Source organism: Tarenaya hassleriana, unplaced genomic scaffold (assembly GCF_000463585.1).
Source record: "Tarenaya hassleriana unplaced genomic scaffold, ASM46358v1 Cleome4, whole genome shotgun sequence".
NCBI classification, from domain to species: Eukaryota; Viridiplantae; Streptophyta; class Magnoliopsida; order Brassicales; family Cleomaceae; genus Tarenaya; species Tarenaya hassleriana.
Window position 1 is genome coordinate 1110156 of NW_010966881.1, and position 12820 is coordinate 1122975.

Genomic DNA, 12820 nt, shown 5'->3' on the forward strand with positions numbered 1-12820 from the left:
ATCTGAGTTTTAATTATATAATAAAACTGCTTTTTATCGGATTATTCGCATTTAACCAAGTTTCATGGGCTTTTGTTTTGTTGATGCTCCGGTTAACTGTTGGTTTTGGTAAACCGAATGTTAAAGACACAAACGGCACCGTTTGGACGACGGAGGAACACCAACAAGCGGATTCGGGTAATCTATTTGGCGGGTGAGAGGTGAGGCAGGCAGCGAAGGAACTGTTGGATATGAACCCTAAATCCTCTTCATCTTCTGAGCTTTTCCCGCCATGTATTACTCTCTTCGATTTCCTTTGCCTCTTACTGTCCACCGAACCCGACGATTGACGTTCTCTATGCTGAAACGGCGCCGTCTCGAGTACTTCTGCTGCTATGCTCAGTCCAGTGTCCGTGAAGACGATGAAGAAGAAGAAGAGGAAAAGGAAGAGAGGTGATGGTTCATCTTCGCATGTTGTTTTTTTATTTGATTATATTCGTTCCTCGGGAAAACGTTCTGGAATTCGCGATGGAAGCCGAAGTTGGTTGAGTAAATTAGTAGCTTTTCCTTTCCATGCATTTTCCCGCTTACCAAACAGGGTTTTGTCAGTAGTTTTCGTGATCGAGGATTCTCCATTGTAGTAGAGAGATACGGAAATGGCGCTTCTAAGAGGTCGGCTTTTAATTTTCTACTCTTTACCTTATCTTCGCAGAACCTCTGCACTACATTTGATTAAACCCATAATTTGTTGTGTAGATACGTGCTAAACGACGAGACTCCCTTACAAGGGCTTCTCGAGGAGCGTGATTCTAAGCATGATGATGGATGTCGGGGTTCAAATCTCTCAGACACGACCATATTTTGGGTTCCAGATGTTGTCAAGGATTTTGTTTTACCTGCTGGTTTTCCTGGTACTTAGTTTAAAATCTGTTTATCTTGTTAACTTATGTGTTGTCACGGATCTCAAAATCGAATGCAGCCAGATGTGTGTCCTCCTACGGAACGTTCTCACACTTGGATAATAAACCGAATAAGTATATAACCTTCATCGAATCGTGCTAAGCTGGATTTGTTAATTTCTCACATAAAACAGTAAACTAGCATAGGTCTTTTAGTCTCTGTGGTAATCCAATAATTGTATCTCGTAAAATTCGTTGCAGGGTCTGTCTCAGATGATTACTTGGAGTACATGCTGCTGCAGTTCCCTACCAATGTTACTGGATGGATTTGCAATGCATTGGTCACATCGAGTCTTCTAAAGGCATGTACAAGGCTTTTAGTCAATTTATTATTTTGGTGTGTGCTCGTAACAAACTAATTCATGAACTGCTAAGTTCTTCCGATGACAATCCCTGATCTCGAAGAGTTTATTAATTTAACGAATTCTCGAATTTCTTGTGTAAAAATGCAGGCTGTCGGCGTTGGCTCCTTCTCAGGTACTACTGCTGCCGCTTCTGCTGCAGCAATCAGGTGAATCTATTCGGGAAGGCCAATCTGGTTTGTATCTGCTATGCTTTTTTTTGGAAAAGAATTTGCAACAATGTGTTGAACCTTCAGATGGGTGTCCAAGGATGGAATTGGAGCTCTAGGCCGCCTTCTCATTGGTAGAGCAACCATGGGAAGATTGATAAGACGTTCACGGGGTTATCTGAGAACTTGTTGTGAGTAAGAAGGGTATGTTTTTCAGGTGGACGTTTTGGGAGTCTTTTTGATGATGATCCTAAACAATGGCGCATGTATGCTGATTTTATTGGTAGTGCTGGAAGGTTTGTCATGAAGCTTTTAGTTCTTATAGATTCACATTTCATCAGAACCACATGAAAATTGGCTTGATATCAACTTCTTTTTCCTTTTGCAGCATCTTTGATCTGGCGACACAACTATATCCTGCCTATTTCCTGCCATTGGCATCCACCGGAAATCTTGCCAAGGTATTTTCTGAAGATGGTTCCTTTTTCTTTATCGGCTGCAATCCTTGATTATTGTAGAGTTTATGAGAACTCTCCATTAATAATTTTGAATGTCAGTGTGAGCATACTAAGGTATTGAGTTTAATTAGGCTGTGGCCAGAGGATTGAAGGATCCGTCCTTCAGGGTTATCCAAAATCATTTTGCAATCTCGGGGAATCTTGGAGGTATAGCAGCCAAGGTATGCTATATACATTCACACAAAGCCCAGGTATAGCTACAGTGTAGTAATGTGTTCACTCTGTTACCAAACTCTCCTTCTTCCTCAATATTTCAGGAAGAAGTTTGGGAAGTAGCTGCTCAGCTTCTTGGCCTTGGTATCGGCATTCTGATCCTTGTATGTTACTTTTACATTTGGTCGTTCCATCGAATGTATTTATTGTGTTGGATTTTCCTAAAATTGTTTCTGGAGTATATGTGGGGACTTGTACTGTGATCTTGATGCAGGATACACCAGGCGTTGTAAAATCATTTCCCATCTTGTCGCTAACATGGTTGAGTGTTCGACTTGTTCATCTCTGGCTACGGTACCAGTCACTTATAGTCCTACGATTTAACACAGTAAGAGTTTCCACATTGGCTTTCCACAACTAGTGGAAATTCGGGCAGAATGAAAATGCTTTTCTTTTCAAATATTACAGGTAAATGTTAAGCGTGCTCGTATACTAGTTCAATCCCATGTTTTATACTCTGTTGTTCCTGGTAAGAAGATTCTTCTTCCCATTTTTCCATCCTTATATTCAGCCTCCAAATGCCACTGACATTTCTCTGTTTTCAGGATATGTAGATGGAAACAGACAAGAAAGCATTTTGATTTGGCAAAGATTCATGAAACCACGGATTATATTTGGTGCCCCATTAGAAGAAATATCAGGGCTGGACAAATCTGTGTCCAAGGTTTTTCTCTATTCTTTTTTATGTATCGAACTTACTTGTTGAAATTCTATTTGTTTATTAATGCGGACTTCTTTAAATTTTTCTGTCCGGCAGGTCAAAGAACTCCTCAAGATATACAAAAAGGAGCAATATATTCTTACATTGAGGAAGTGGGAAAAAGACGCCGAGTTTTTGGTGTCTTTCAAGGTATGCTTTACCAACTTTTGCATGCAGAAATCGAATTCCAATTCCTGTATAGAAGAGTTGATGTTATGTGTGTTTAGGGGGTAGGGTTTGGATCAATTATAAAGTGTCTACGAATGTTGTTGCTTATGAGACTGATTCCCTCTGCACCACAACATGCAGGTTGGGGCGACAAGCACAGCCATCTTGAGGTGTCTTTGGCATGCATACTGGTTGCATGAGAACATGGACGATGGTGATGGTGATGGTGTCTTGAACAAGCTGAAGCGAAGCTTGTATGAGATGGATAGCAAGTTTGAGGATTTCATGCAGAAATTGGGAAGAGCTGGATGGAATATTCTTGAATCTAACTTGAAGGTCCCCAACCACATCCTCATCGATGAAGTGTGAGACGATAGCTTCTGCTCTTCTTCATCATATATCCTTCACAGCGAAAAAAAAAAGAAAAAGAAAAAACAACCACCGAGGTAAACGTCACCCAAAACACCCGTTTGCTTCTTTAACATATGCTTGTACACATTATGGTTTTGAAAATAGTACGAAAGGCGATTACTTTGAGCGTATGACAAATTCATGTATGTTTGCAGGGTGAGTGCAGTGTAAAACTTGTAAACCGAAAGCTGCAATCTTTCTTATGGGGGTCGACAAAAAGCCCATGTGCTTTTGTAAGTTATTGATATTTTTCATGTGTATTTTTTATAGCCATCGTCAAGAGAATCTGTTTTAGTATCTCGTAGAATATTATTGAAGGTTGGTGGATTCAACTATGAAGTTGATATCCAAGATTCCTATGTCAGATTTGTTCATGGATTTCGTGTATTGATGGGGAATAAGAAAGAATCCCTAATCTCAGTAAATTTTTTTAAAATTTTTATAAAATGACTAGAACTAATGGGTTTTAGGAAAAAAAAAATCCTTATTTTAGTAAATTCTAAAATAATATTTAAAGTTTTATTATCTTTAAAAACGAGTGAGAAAATAAAGGGGTGGGCATTTCGGTTCGGGAATTTAGTACTGACCCGATCTTTCCCGAAACCGAACCATACCGAACCGAACCGAATAACGTTTGGTTCTAATTTGGTACACTTTTTATGGAACCGAATGAACCGTTCCCGAATCGAACCGTATGAATACCGAACCGAACCGTATGAATACCGAACCAAAATTCGAATATTCCACTAATATATGTGTAAATATTATAGTTCGGTACTTATTTGGTATTCATATAATGGTACCGTTCCGAACCGAACCGATACTAAAACCGAACCGAACCGAACCGTTTAACATTCGGTTCTAGTTTGGTACACTTTTTATAAAACTGAAAATACTGTTTCCGAACCGAACCGCTTGAATACCGAACCGAAACCCGAAACGCCCACCCCTATGGCTTTTGATTGGGTATAATGGTGGGCAGAGATACGGCTCTAGGGCTTGGAGCAGCTATTGGGCTTATTAGATGGACCTTACAGAGTACGGCCCCCTCATTTTTTGAGTTTAAACTTTTGTTCTCATTTTCAAAGCATAAATTAAACACGCACGCGCGCGCGTGGATACTGTCTCACGCGATGATTGACAGAGAATTCAAAAAATCTAGGGTTTTTTCTTCTCTGGTCGGCGACCCTTCTCGGGCAGCTCGGGCAACCCAAATGGCTGCCCATTGTTTTTTTATTTATTCTTTTAAAATACGAGGGTTTTTCGAGTAAAACCCCTTTATCCTTGATTGTTGCTGAAAACAACCCCAACATTTAGCTAGGTTGAATTAAAACCTAACTTACAGAGAAACATTACTCGCATATATAATACAGGAGCTCGGACATAAAGTTAAGGAATAATTGAAAATAAATCTTAAGAATAGTTATTGTATAATATCTTAACATTAGGTGATAATAGTCAAATAACCGGTGTGATAATAAATCTCGAAATCAATTTTATAATTATTTTATATTTTATATCTTATCATAAATTAGATGAGAAATATCATTGTAATTTTTAAATTCAAATAACCTGTGGTGTAATAAGAATTTTAGGTTTTCAATATTAGATGAAATTGGGAAGCATGTAATAACACTATAACAAACAAGTATTGTTGAATTTGTGATGATGTGAGGGGTCTATTCTGACAAATCAATTGTTATGAGGTGAAATTGAGAGAGCTTTCGAAATTGAGAGGTCTTTCGTTTATATATACCTCCTAAAGCCGCTCTTTCGATCTCATCTCTGTCTTCCCCCAAAATTTTCAAATCAGAGTCTCCCTCACTCGTAGCCTAGGGTTTTGCTGATCTACAGCTTCTGCTTTCCTCGAGCAGAGTTGAAGAACATTTCGCGGAGAAATCCTAGTTCTCGTCTTCTTCTTTTGGGTTTCCCATCCGATATCAGGTAAATCTTTTGCTCCCAACTCTCTTCGAGTTCTCGATTTACTGATTTGTGAGTGGATCTATCCATTTTGTTTGGTTTAGAGTCGCTTTTTTTAGGGGGTTTACATCTGGTCAGCGACTCCTGTTCTTTGGTTACGATTTACCGATGTGTTTCCGCAACTTATTTTTCTTACCAGTGCTGAAGATTATTTATGACTGATGTTCTTTGGTTACGGTTACGAGTTTTTGGCATTTCGGATTGAGCAGTTGGGGAACTCTTGCCGACAATATGTATCTGATTGTATACTATTCATTGGTTTGGATGCTTTGCTCGAGTGTCTTGTTACTACCCCCCAAAAAAAAGGATGAAGAAAGAAATGGGACTTCCTGAACAGTTTTGTTTTTGTTTTTTGTGTTTGATATAACTATCATGGTTCAAGGTTGTTTCCCACAAAATAGAAAATTAGTTTCGAGTTTTGAGTTTGAGTTTTTCTTCAAGTTTACACTTTTTTATGTTATTTGCTCCGCATTTGTGGGCGGTTAATATAAAATTGTTAAACTTTGATTTTTGTTTATGGTTCAAAATTACTGGTTTCGTTAGTTTTTAAATCTGGCTGCCCATTCTTTTGCTGTGGTTTTTGTCGTTCAAAGGGGATAATGGCGATGGAGATCACTCAATTCCTGTTGGCTGCTCAGTCCGCTGATGCAAGAGTCCGTACTGATGCAGAGGGTAGTCTCAGGCAGTTCCAAGAGCAGAACTTGCCGCAGTTTCTTGTATCCCTATCGTTTGAGCTTGCCAACAGTGAAAAACCTGCTGAATCTCGTCGATTGGCTGGTATTTTGCTAAAAAATTCTCTGGATGCCAAGGATGCTGCAATGAAAGATCATCTTGTGAAACAATGGATCACAATAGACACTGCCATTAAATCCCAGATCAAAGATCTGTTATTAAGAACTATTGGCTCATCTGCCCCAGAGGCCAGGCATACTTCAGCACAGGTTATCGCAAAAGTAGCTTCCATTGAGATTCCTCTCAAGCAGTGGCCTGAACTTATTGGGTCACTGCTTAACAATATGACCCAGCAAGGTAGCCCTGCACCGTTGAAACAGTCTACCCTTGAGACTTTAGGGTACGTCTGTGAGGAAATATCACATCAGGATCTTGTGCAAGATGAAGTGAATTCTGTCCTTACTGCAGTTGTCCAGGGCATGAACCAGTCTGAAAACAACGCAGAAGTTCGCCTCGCAGCAACGAGGGCGCTGTATAATGCCCTTGAGTTTGCGCAGACAAACTTTGAGAATGAAATGGAGAGGAATTACATCATGAAGGTGGTCTGTGAGACAGCCTTGGCTAAGGAAGCAGAGATCAGGCAGGCTGCTTTTGAGTGTCTTGTCTCGATAGCATCTACATACTACGAGGTGCTGGAGCCATACATGGAAACGCTCTTTCAGCTTACATCAAATGCTGTAAAGGGGGATGAAGAAAATGTTGCTCTGCAAGCAATTGAATTTTGGAGCTCCATCTGCGATGAAGAGATAGAGCTTCAGGAGTTTGACAATCCTGATAGTGGCGACTCTTCCCCTCCCCATTCCAGTTTTATTGAGAAGGCTCTTCCTCATTTGGTTCCCATGTTGCTAGAGACGTTGCTGAAGCAGGAAGAGGATCAGGACCAAGGTGATGATGCATGGAACATAGCAATGGCTGGTGGGACATGTCTAGGTCTGGTTGCCAGAACAGTAGGAGATGCTATAGTCCCTCTTGTAATGCCTTTTGTTGAAGAAAACATAAGGAAGCCAAATTGGCGAAGTCGAGAGGCTGCCACATATGCTTTTGGATCAGTTATTGAGGGTCCAACGGTAGATAAGCTTGCACCTATGGTATCTGCAGGGCTGGAGTTTCTCCTCAGTGCCACAAAGGATGAGAACAATCATGTCCGGGACACAACTGCTTGGACTTTGAGCCGTATCTTTGAGTTCTTGCATAGCCCGGCCAGCGGTTTCTCTGTCATCTCACCTGAAAACCTGCCCAAAGTCATGGCTGTGTTAGTGGAAGCAATCAACGATGTGCCGAATGTTGCAGAGAAAGTCTGTGGTGCTGTATACAACCTTGCTCAGGGCTATGAAGATGCCGGAGCAAGTTCCTCTCTTCTTTCTCCGTATCTGACAGAGATAATCAAACATCTGCTTGCAGCTGCCGAGCGTACAGATGGAGCTGACTCTAAGCTAAGATCTGCTGCATACGAGACCTTGAACGAGGTTGTCAGATGTTCAAACCTTGTCGAATCCTCAAACATTATTGCACAGCTACTGCCTGTCATCATGACCAAATTAGGCCAGACTATGGAGCTTCAGGTAGTATCAACGGAAGATTGCGAGAAACAAGCAGATATTCAGGCTTCTCTCTGTGGTGTTCTCCAGGTGATAATCCAGAAGCTCAGCAGCACAGACGAGACAAAACCTGTCATAATGCAGAACGCAGATCAGATCATGGTGCTGTTCCTCAGAGTGTTTGGATGCCACCGTTCGAGCGTCCATGAAGAAGCTATGCTTGCTATCGGTGCTCTTGCATATGCAACAGGGCCCGAGTTTGCAAAGTACATGTCCGAGCTGTTCAAGTATCTGCAGATGGGTCTGCAGAATTTCGAAGAATACCAAGTATGTGCGATCACCGTAGGAGTTGTGGGTGACATATGTCGTGCTCTGGATGACAAGATCCTACCTTTCTGCGATCAGATCATGGCCCTTTTGATCCAGAATCTTCAGAGCGAGGCCCTCCACAGATCAGTGAAACCTCCAATATTCTCGTGCTTTGGAGACATTGCTCTAGCAATTGGTGCACATTTTGAGAGGTATGTTGCTCCTGCTCTACAGATAATGCAAGGGGCAGCTCAGGTATGTGCACAGATGGATACGAGCGATGAGGAGCTTATGGATTATGCGAATCAGCTAAGGAGAAGCATATTCGAGGCTTACTCCGGGATACTTCAAGGGTTCAAGGATGAGAAGGCCGAGCTCATGTTGCCTTACGCCCAGCATCTGTTGCAGTTCATAGAACTCGTCTCCAGAGACGCCCAGAGGTAAGTCTCCACATTCCGAACAAGAGTTTTTCGATTAGAATTCTTGTTTTTTTTAATGAACAAGGAAAGAATGTCTCCTTCCACTCCACACAATCTCGAAGGTTATTTGTTTGATGTTTTGAAATGGTGAAAAAGCAGAGACGAGAGCGTGACGAAAGCAGCAGTGGCGGCAATGGGGGATCTGGCGGATGCTCTGGGCCACAACACCAAACCGCGGAGTTCCTGAGTGAGTGCCTTCAGTCCGATGACGAACAGCTCAAGGAAACGGCTGGTTGGACTCAGGGTATGATCGGACGCGTCATGGTCTCCTGATTGATGGATCAACCACACGCAGTTGGTGATGTTATTTTTCCGGCTCGAGTAATTTTTTTTTTATAAAAAAAGGGTATCTTTTATTACATTTGATCATCTGTCCGTCTTGATTGTGGATAGCCGGTTCGATGTTACGAGTAAAAAAAATGTTCTTAAATTTTGGGGTACTGTTTTTTTTTTTTTTTTTTTTTTTTTTTTTGTTTTTTTTTTTTTTTTTTTTTTTTTTTTTTTTTTTTTTGAGATTTGCATTTAGTTGAAGCCGCTTTGGGATATAACTTGATGTGGGGGCTTTGCTGCGTTTGTAGAAGGAAAAAAACACTCGTTTCTTCTTCTGTTTAATGCATCCATTGTTCGGATTCTTGGATCACTTGTGTTTACATATACTCTCTTTCTTTTTGTGGTATAATATTTCTGTCTACCATGTCATTGTGAACAAAGAGCCCATTTCTCCTTTACGGAGCCCATGTTAGGTCGATGTAGGCCCATTACGTAAATGGGCTTTTAGGCTCGGCCCATTGATCATCTAAATCGGAGATGTCGACCCACGACTGCGGAGTCTCTCTCTCTCTCCCTCCCTTTTCGGGTCTTTGGTACACCGGAGGAGGCATCTTCATATAGCAATTAGCAACTTCTCGGTTGTGCGTTTGATTTCTCGTCCTCGAATTTAGCAGGTGGAATTCCTCTTCCTTCTTTCATCCAATTTCGTGTTTCTATTTCCGTTTAGGGTTCTATCCTGCTCATAATGATCCTGTTTTGTCCGGTAATTCAAAGTTCTTGCTTTTTGTGTAATCGATGATCACAATGGATGTTTTAAAACAGAATTCGGTCGAAATGATCATATCTCCTCTCTTTGTTTTTTAGTTGAATCTAGGAGCTGAACTCGTTGAAGAAACACCTGAGGAATCTCAAGTCTCTGGCATTAGAGCTCATATAGTTGAGGTTAGAGAGGAAATATTTCTCCAAAAATCTTGGTGTCGCTCTTTGATTCCCCAACGAAACATCATACGCTTTCGCGTCTTACATTTTGTATTCGGCTTCGGGTTTTGGTATATTTGTTGTGTGATCCGTTTTTTGCTTCTTCTACAGAATGGGCAGTGATCTTGGCGCTTCTTCTGTAGGAATTGGTATTCTGGTGAGTAGGGCTTTAGATTGATATTGATTTATAAAGTAGGAGGAGTAATAATATATTATATGATCACATCCCATGGACCCAAATGCTTAGTTTTGTTGATTGATATGTGATACGCCATTCGTAACAACAGTAAGCAGCTCACAATCCCTTCATATCCATTAGAAAAATTATGCTCTCAGGGACCAACAACAGTTGCAGGAATGAAAAACCAATCTCACACTCTTATTGTTATAACTCCATGCACCATAGCTTCCATTAAAATCTTACAAACTTCAATCTAAAAGCAGAGAGAGCACACTACTACAATGGCAGAACCCAAAAGCTGTGGAGGTTCGGTTCAAGCAGAGCCTAGGCCAGAAGCCTTTGGTCGAAGTGCCAAACTCCTGCAAAGTGCAGACCCGACAAGCAACAATTGATCAGACTACTACGTGAAATGTTATGTTACAGGCACAGGGAAAGGTAAAAGAGGTGTGTGGGTCATCATACCGTGGCCTTTGCCGACCATCCTGAGCTGGGTGATGTAATCCGAGATCTTCTTGATGGCTTCTACCTATTTGCCAAAAGACATCGAGACACAATCAGGGAATTTTCTCTCTGAATCCTTCATGGGTTTCTTCTCCTGGGTTTGGTTTGAAGAAGGGCATACCTGTTCTCCAAGAAACTCGCTCTCAATGAAGTCGGCCAGCTGGGGATCATCGTTCTCTGTTGCCACCTGTTTCCCCCACACCATTTAACTTGTTAACTCAAGACACACCAATTTCGGGGATGTCCGAAAAGGGCCAATCCAATTTTACTGCTTCTGGACAGAAGGGAGCTTACACTGTGGACGTTCAGGAGCTTCTCATTGGTAAGTTTCTCCAGGGATAGAGCCAACTCCATGGCTGAATTCGGCAAAGCATTTAAAAAAAAATGAAGAACAAGATCACACGCGTATAAGAAAGAATGAGACTTGTAGGTGTTTTACCATATAAGGCATCGCCTTTCTCGGAATGCTCAAACTCCGAAACAGGCGACACGATTGGGTGGAGCTTCACCCTCCCGCCTCTCTTGTTCTATATATAACCATAATTAGAGTTTTAATTAGTTAATCCAATAATTAATTACTTGAACAGATCTCGTGTATCTAAAATGAGAAGAATCAACCTGATACTCCATAAGCTTCTCTGCGTGCTCCCTTTCTTCATCGCTCGCCTCCTTGAAAAACCTGCCAACACGAAGAACACAGGGTTATGTTATGCACGTTCCCTCTATTTATTTATTTTTTGTGCGAAGGAGATTGTTACTTGGCGAGGCCCTTCAGAGCGACGTTGTCCCTGTCGAAATACGCGTACATGGAGTGGTACACATACGATACATTGTATTCCACGCTGAAACACAAACGCAAAACCCGTCATCCATCACATCTATGAGATCCGATTGATATAAACGGAACCGATAAAAAGAAGAGATGGGATACTTGATCTGTTCATTGACAGCGGCTTCGGAAGCGTTGGCATAGCCCTGGCGAGAGAGGGAGACGTGAGGAGTGATGGGAACGGCCAGATCTGCCTTCTTCACCTCCTCGAACGGCTGGAACAACACTCCCGTCAACGCCTCTGCCGCCGCCACCACCACCTTCCTCTGCCGGAATCTCACAGAAAACGGCGGCGGGAATGACGAAACTGCCCTTGACGCCATTGCTTTTGGATCTGGGAAACCTGAAGGGTGTTTTCGGGATATTTGTTTTGTTTTGCTGGCGGCGAGGGCTGATGATGTGTGATGATGGGCGTGTGGCAGTCGTTTATATAGCGGCTGTGGGGGAGTTTCGGCCGTTGGATTGGATACACGTGGAGGGATGAGATTGGGGCAGATGTCCGGGCGCGTGGCCGCCTCGTGCTCTATCCAGTGAGGTAGTGTGAACATGCAGATATTCCATCCACGTCATCTCTGGAAAAGGCTCTTGTCTCTTTCCTCTGTGTGAGCGGAATCTCATGTACCATTCTTCTACTAACCTACCTTACCTTCTCTTCCTTTTATTTTTTGTAATAAAATCTGCATTAACATGACTTATGTAGAAATAAATCTGCTTTCAAGGAAACAAATTTCTCTGATAAGAAAATTTTGGTATTTGTGTTTAAAGTAAATCATAATAATTATTTTTATTCTAAATAGAAAAACAGATATAATAGGTAAAAAAAAAACGACCAAATAATTATCGAATTCCGGGATACAGATTTCATATTTTTTGAGAGGGATTAAACAGAGAATATAATATATATTTTTTCTTGGTGCTTCCTAAGATTTAGATGGGTTGTTTTGAATATTCAATCCCTTTTATAAATAATAAGTTGCAAGAGGGCGAGTAGATGCGTGAATGGGTCATTCATTTTGTCCTCATCCGAGACAATTGCACGTTGGAACAGAACAAAGTGGGCCTCACAAATGTCATGTCCCAAAAATTACTGACTGTGATAAATTTCACCTTTCATCGGTGGAGGAATTAAAAAAGATTGGCAAAATCTTTTAATTTAAGGTAAATTTAGAAATTCATTGATCAGAATCTTTTTTATTTTTATTTCCTTAAAAAAAATCTCTTTTTTTTTTAATCCATCGATTCTGTTTGTTGGGCCTTTTTCGGGTTGTCGGCCTCTTTTCATGAGATTAATTAATTAATTTGTTAGAGCAAACGGCTCGGCCCATTCAATTCAATTCATCCGCGTCGTTGTCGGTGCTCTGATTTCTTCTTACATTCGAAGGACAAGCTCTGCGGATTTCTCCTGTTTGCTTCCGCCATTGTCTCCGATGACGCTGAGATGGAGCCGAAGAAAGTCTCGCCTTCCTTTAGCAGGCCTTCTCTTTCTTCTCGCTGTGACTCTGATGATTCTTTACAACGAGCGTAGCATTCAGCAGATTCATGGCGACGCAGATCACGACGACGC

At 41.4% G+C, this 12820-nt stretch overlaps 4 protein-coding genes across 6 annotated transcripts in view; 3 read left to right on the forward strand and 1 right to left on the reverse strand.

The window, feature by feature from the left end:
• The first annotated feature begins 172 nt into the window (after positions 1–172).
• LOC104823299 (protein root UVB sensitive 5) lies at positions 173–3884 on the forward strand. Of its 3 annotated transcripts, none has more exons than XM_010554816.1 (16): positions 173–432; positions 589–651; positions 736–890; positions 1140–1240; positions 1391–1449; positions 1537–1583; positions 1667–1745; positions 1838–1910; positions 2039–2128; positions 2225–2284; positions 2395–2508; positions 2589–2649; positions 2726–2844; positions 2938–3030; positions 3190–3494; positions 3615–3884. In XM_010554816.1, exons 1-15 carry the CDS (start codon positions 272–274, stop codon positions 3415–3417), a joined length of 1503 nt encoding a protein of 500 aa, XP_010553118.1. In that variant the 5' UTR covers positions 173–271; the 3' UTR covers positions 3418–3494; positions 3615–3884. The 3 variants fall into 3 exon arrangements, with proteins under 3 accessions (XP_010553118.1, XP_010553119.1, XP_010553120.1); XM_010554817.1 differs by having other exon boundaries at positions 592–651; XM_010554818.1 differs by having other exon boundaries at positions 420–432; positions 578–651.
• A 1350-nt stretch (positions 3885–5234) lies between these two features.
• On the forward strand, positions 5235–9128 carry LOC104823298 (importin subunit beta-1). Its single transcript, XM_010554814.2, has 3 exons — positions 5235–5403; positions 6033–8458; positions 8597–9128. Exons 2-3 carry the CDS (start codon positions 6039–6041, stop codon positions 8682–8684), a joined length of 2508 nt encoding a protein of 835 aa, XP_010553116.1. The 5' UTR covers positions 5235–5403; positions 6033–6038; the 3' UTR covers positions 8685–9128.
• Positions 9129–9977: 849 nt separating this feature from the next.
• Positions 9978–11868, reverse strand: LOC104823301 (ferritin-1, chloroplastic-like). The gene is made up of 8 exons (XM_010554820.2): positions 11359–11868; positions 11186–11269; positions 11046–11106; positions 10867–10954; positions 10722–10783; positions 10549–10614; positions 10389–10452; positions 9978–10285 (listed from the first exon to the last, which is right to left on the reverse strand). The coding sequence occupies exons 1-8, from the start codon at positions 11802–11804 to the stop codon at positions 10251–10253; spliced, it is 906 nt and encodes a 301-aa protein (XP_010553122.1). The 5' UTR covers positions 11805–11868; the 3' UTR covers positions 9978–10250.
• Positions 11869–12603: 735 nt separating this feature from the next.
• LOC104823302 (protein trichome birefringence-like 35) overlaps positions 12604–12820 on the forward strand; it is a 3313-nt gene continuing 3096 nt past the window's right edge. Inside the window, 2 exon segments of the mRNA XM_010554821.1 lie at positions 12604–12806; positions 12808–12820. The exon segment at positions 12808–12820 is cut by the window's right edge and continues 78 nt beyond it. Of these exon segments, the coding sequence (XP_010553123.1) occupies positions 12684–12806; positions 12808–12820 (136 nt within the window). The 5' untranslated portion in view covers positions 12604–12683.